The following is a 4,427-nucleotide window of genomic DNA, read 5'->3' as shown; positions in this document are numbered from 1 at the left end:
ATTAGTAGTAGTATTGGTAATAGAAGTAGCAGTAGCAGTAATAGCTGACATTAATAGAACTTATGTTCCAGGCACTGATCCAAGTTCTTTACCTTAACTCATCTAATGCTCAAAGGAGCCCATATAAGGATGTAGGATTTTACAGATGAAGAAACTGAGGCATAGAGTGGTTAAGGAGCTTTCCCAACGTCACATAACTATGGAGCCATGGATCCAGGATTCAAACACCAGCAGCCTGGCTACAGAGCCTACCCTCTTAACCGTAATCTTTCAATAACTACTTGCACAACAAAGAAAGATTTGTCCTCCAATGTCTGTTCTCTTCTTTTTGTATAATAACAACTCTCAATTTTGGTAAGCACTAGTCTCACAGTATAAAGATCATATTTCCCAGCCTTCCTTGTAGCTAATTGTAGCCAGAGGACTAACTTCTGGGCAATACAATACAAGTAGAAGCAGCAAGTACAACTTCCAGGAAGCACCCTGAAAGGGAGGGGCCTGCCTTTCTTCCCTGTCCTTCTTCCCTCTCGTAGATGTGATGGCTGGAGCAGAAGCAGCCAACACGGACCATGAGGTGACCTTGGGAATGGAGGCCCACATGGAAGAGAAACAAGACAGGAGAAGCCTGGGTCTCTCACAGATTGCTGTAGCGGCCCTGCACCACCTGTGTCTGAACTTTCATAAGGAGGGAAATTTACTTGTATCTTCAAGTCAATGTTCTTTTAGATTTCACATGATTCACAGCAAAACCTAATCCTAAATAATGCACCGTTATTGCAGTTATAATTATCACCTGAAAAGACACCTGCAAAAACAAATGTCACTTTTGTGTTGGACTGGATTTAAAAAATAGAACAAAATAAAATAAAACTTTTGGTAATGGTCAAACTATGAAAATAAGCAGGCAAAGTCTCACTTATCCTGGAAGGTGGCAACAGCGCCCTATGACCTCATGTCTGGGTCACATCAACGCCTCTCAGGTTGGCCTCCCAGCCTCCAGCCCCTCACCTCTCCCACCCATTCAGAACACTTTTGCTTGTCTAATTATCCTTACAAATTACTTTCATCCCCAAAATTGGAATAATTACAGTGCCTTCTGTGCCCACTTTAGGCAAGACACTTCATTGTATACCTTTTTTCCTAGTCTGCACAAAAAACCTGGAACATAAATATTATCACCCGTCTTTCATAGATAAGAAAACAGAAGAAACAGAGAAGTTTAGCGACTTGCCTAAGGTTACACAAAGTCGGGGCAGAGCCAGGATTCAACCACCCGCTCCCAGCACCCACACACTTTCCACCACTGAGCTGACTTCTGGGAAATGCCAGCTACAGCAGATTGACCCTGTGTCAAGAAACCCTGGCAACTTTAAGATTCTCAGACTCTACGAGTTTTCTCTGCCTCGTTTTCAGGGCTCTTCCTGTCTGGTCTAATTTTTTTATCACCCTCTAACACAAACCTCCACCCACAAGGCCAGACTCCTCAGACCCCATCACGTGCCCCATCCCAGGCCTCAGTATCCCCAGCTGCAAAATGGGGCAGATCATACAACTATCGAGAGGCAACATGGCAGAGAGAAAAACGCAGAAGACCTGGAATCAGGACAAACTGACCTCCAATCCAGCTGGGTGAGTTCTTCATCTGTAAAATGAATGTGGCAATTCTCACCTGGTGGGATTGTTGAGGGCACTGAATGAAACAATGTTTCTAAAGAGCCACTCGGCTAAAACAGCACCTGTTACTGTTGGCGGTGTCGACGTGGTTGTCTAGTCCCATCACCCCGCCACCTCTGCTTCTATACCAAGGAGATAGCCCACGTGATGGAAAACACTTTAAAAAGTCTACAGCTCTGCAAATGCCAGAGATCTGAATGCCACTTATATTCACACCCATGGGGTCTCCGTCAGATTCGAGTGCTTGAGTTTCATTAAATTTTGCATTTCAACCCCCAAAAAGAATCCCTCTACTTGTCCCCGGCTGGGCCCCCTGGACAGGATGCGCTGAGACCACTCACCGATTCCATAGTGAATCTCTCGACGAAAAACTGGAGAGCCGGGAGGCTGAAGATCTCATGTCTCAGCCGTCACATCAGAAATTACCTGGATGGGGGGCAGGAAAAAAGGCGACAAGAGTCATCCAGCGGGACAGGGCAGAAGTCATTGTCTCAGACCAACACGCGATTTCACTTGGAGGCCGGCACCCTTGTTAGGAACGTCCTTACCCCACAGAGTGGCTGTCCAGGAAGGAGAAGGAAAACAGCCAGGAGACCACTATTTCAGCCATCCACTTTGGGGCTGACGTCTCCATCGCTGCATCTGTGCAAGTGCTCAGGAATCCTTCTCGCCTTCTATTTCTAGCTCTACGTTGGAGAGCAATTTACAAGTCATTAACTTCTCTAGACCTGGGCTCCTAAACATGAAATTAAAGTGTGCTGACAGGTGCCACAGACAGACAGACAGACAGGCACCTGCAGCTGTGTTCGCCCAGCAAAGTGAACCAGCCCCAGGAAGGACATAGATGTATGTGAATATCCCTATTTCAGGACAGCCGCTCTGAAGCTGAGAGAGGATTTTAATTAATTCATGCATACCAGCGCTTAATTAATTGCTGAGTGCACAGCACGCAGGAAGTCTGGGGTAAAAGGTGTTATATAAGGGAGCAGCTCCAATATTTGCAGAATGGAGGGGAAACAGAGCTGGGAGTGGGAAAACAACATGAGCCGAGGGACCTGTTTGGTCCTTCTCCAGTGATCCCCAGCTCAGAGTGGCACCTCCATCTGGGACCAGAAACCGAGGGACACTTGACCTACCATCTCCCTCACCCCAGTATCCAATCCACCCCCAAGTTGGGTCTCCCTTACTTCCTAAAGATCTCTCAACGTGTCCCTCTCTCTCCGTCTCCACTGACAGAGCCCTGAACCCAGCGTCCATCATTCTCCCCGGGCCACTGCAACTGCCTCTGGACTAGTCTCCCCTCGTCAACATTTCTCCCTCTAAAATCTGCCCCCCTACACTGAAGTCAGAATAATCCTTTTCTTTTTTTTTGTTTTAAGTTTTATTATGCAGAATTTTGTACCAAAACAAAAAAAGAGAAGAGTATCATGAACCCCATGTACCCACCACCCAGCCCCAATTATCATCAACCCGTAATTAATCTACCCCATCCACGCCCTTATCCTTCCCCTCCCCACATTATTCTTTCAAAGCAAATTCCAGACAGCTTATTTTTAGTCTTAAATCGTAGAGCATGTATCTCTAAGATAAGATCTTTTACAAAAATATAACTGCAATACCATTACCACACCTAAAAAGATTATAATAATTCCTCAAGGCGGCCAGCCCCGTGGTCAAGTGGTTAAGTTTGCACGCTCCGCTTTGGCAGCCCAGGGTTTCGCCGGTTCGGATCCTGGGCACGGACATGGCACCGCTCATCAGGCCATGTTGTGGTGGCACCCCACACATCACAACTAGAAGAACACACAACTAAAATATACAACTATGTGCTGGGGGGATTTGGGGAGAAAAAGCAATTAAAAAAAAAAGAAGACTGGCAACAGTTGTTAGCTCAGGTACCAATCTTTAAATAATAATAATAATAATAATTCCTCAAAATCACCAAAAATCCAAAGTTAAAATTTCTAATAGTCTCATAAATGTTACACATTTTTTTTAACAATTGTTTTTAAAAATCCAGATCCAAATAAGGTCCACACCTTAAACTGACCATATGCAGAATGAAACTTCTGCAACAGAAATCTGATTGCGTCATCTCCACCTCTCCACCCCCAGCTTTTAACATTCTTCACTGGCTTCTTAGTGCTTTAAGGTAAACATCCAAATCATTTAATGTGGTCTGACTCTTGCCCACCTCTCTGGCTTCATCTTGTCCACTCAGGCTCACTGCTGCAGCCATATGACCTTCTTTCAAATCCTGGAACTCTCCATGGTCCTTCTGCCCCAGGTCCTTTGCCCATGCTGCTCCCTCTGCCTGCAAGCCTTCGTCACTCACTTTGCCTAGTTAACGCCTATACTTCCTTAAATCTTACTTCCTCAGGGAAACTCTTCCTGCTCCTCCAGATTAGATCACAAAATTTACCTCAGTTTTAATTGTGTATTCATTAATGTGAAGCCTGATTAATCTCTGTTGATTTGCCTCGATTATAAGTTATGTGAGTACAAAGACTGTGTTTGGATTTTCTCCCTGGTGTAGCCCCAGCACAACCACACAGTGTCTGGCAAAATATTAATAAACATTTGTTAGACAAATGATCGAGTCACTTCCTTCACCCTGAGATGGCAACAGGGATTGACTGAATCTTCCTGAACCTTGAAGCACACATTTAAATTAGACGGGATATTGGTAATCTCAATCTAAAGTTGATGGGGAAATGGGATGGACTCAGGATAGCCAAAATGATCTTGAAACA

The 4,427-nt window shown here is 44.9% G+C and overlaps 1 protein-coding gene across 1 annotated transcript in view; it reads right to left on the bottom strand.

Moving 5' to 3' along the window:
• ASAP1 (ArfGAP with SH3 domain, ankyrin repeat and PH domain 1) overlaps positions 1 to 2,112 on the bottom strand; it is a 307,119-nt gene extending 305,007 nt beyond the window's left edge. The window contains exon 1 of the mRNA XM_046641983.1: positions 2,016 to 2,112. Within this exon, the coding sequence (XP_046497939.1) occupies positions 2,016 to 2,074 (59 nt within the window). The 5' untranslated portion in view covers positions 2,075 to 2,112. The remainder of the gene's footprint in view (positions 1 to 2,015) is intronic.
• Positions 2,113 to 4,427: the final 2,315 nt, after the last annotated feature.

Source organism: Equus quagga, chromosome 16 (genome assembly GCF_021613505.1).
Source record: "Equus quagga isolate Etosha38 chromosome 16, UCLA_HA_Equagga_1.0, whole genome shotgun sequence".
In the NCBI taxonomy this organism is placed as follows: domain Eukaryota; kingdom Metazoa; phylum Chordata; class Mammalia; order Perissodactyla; family Equidae; genus Equus; species Equus quagga.
This window is presented reverse-complemented; position numbering and strand designations above follow the sequence as displayed.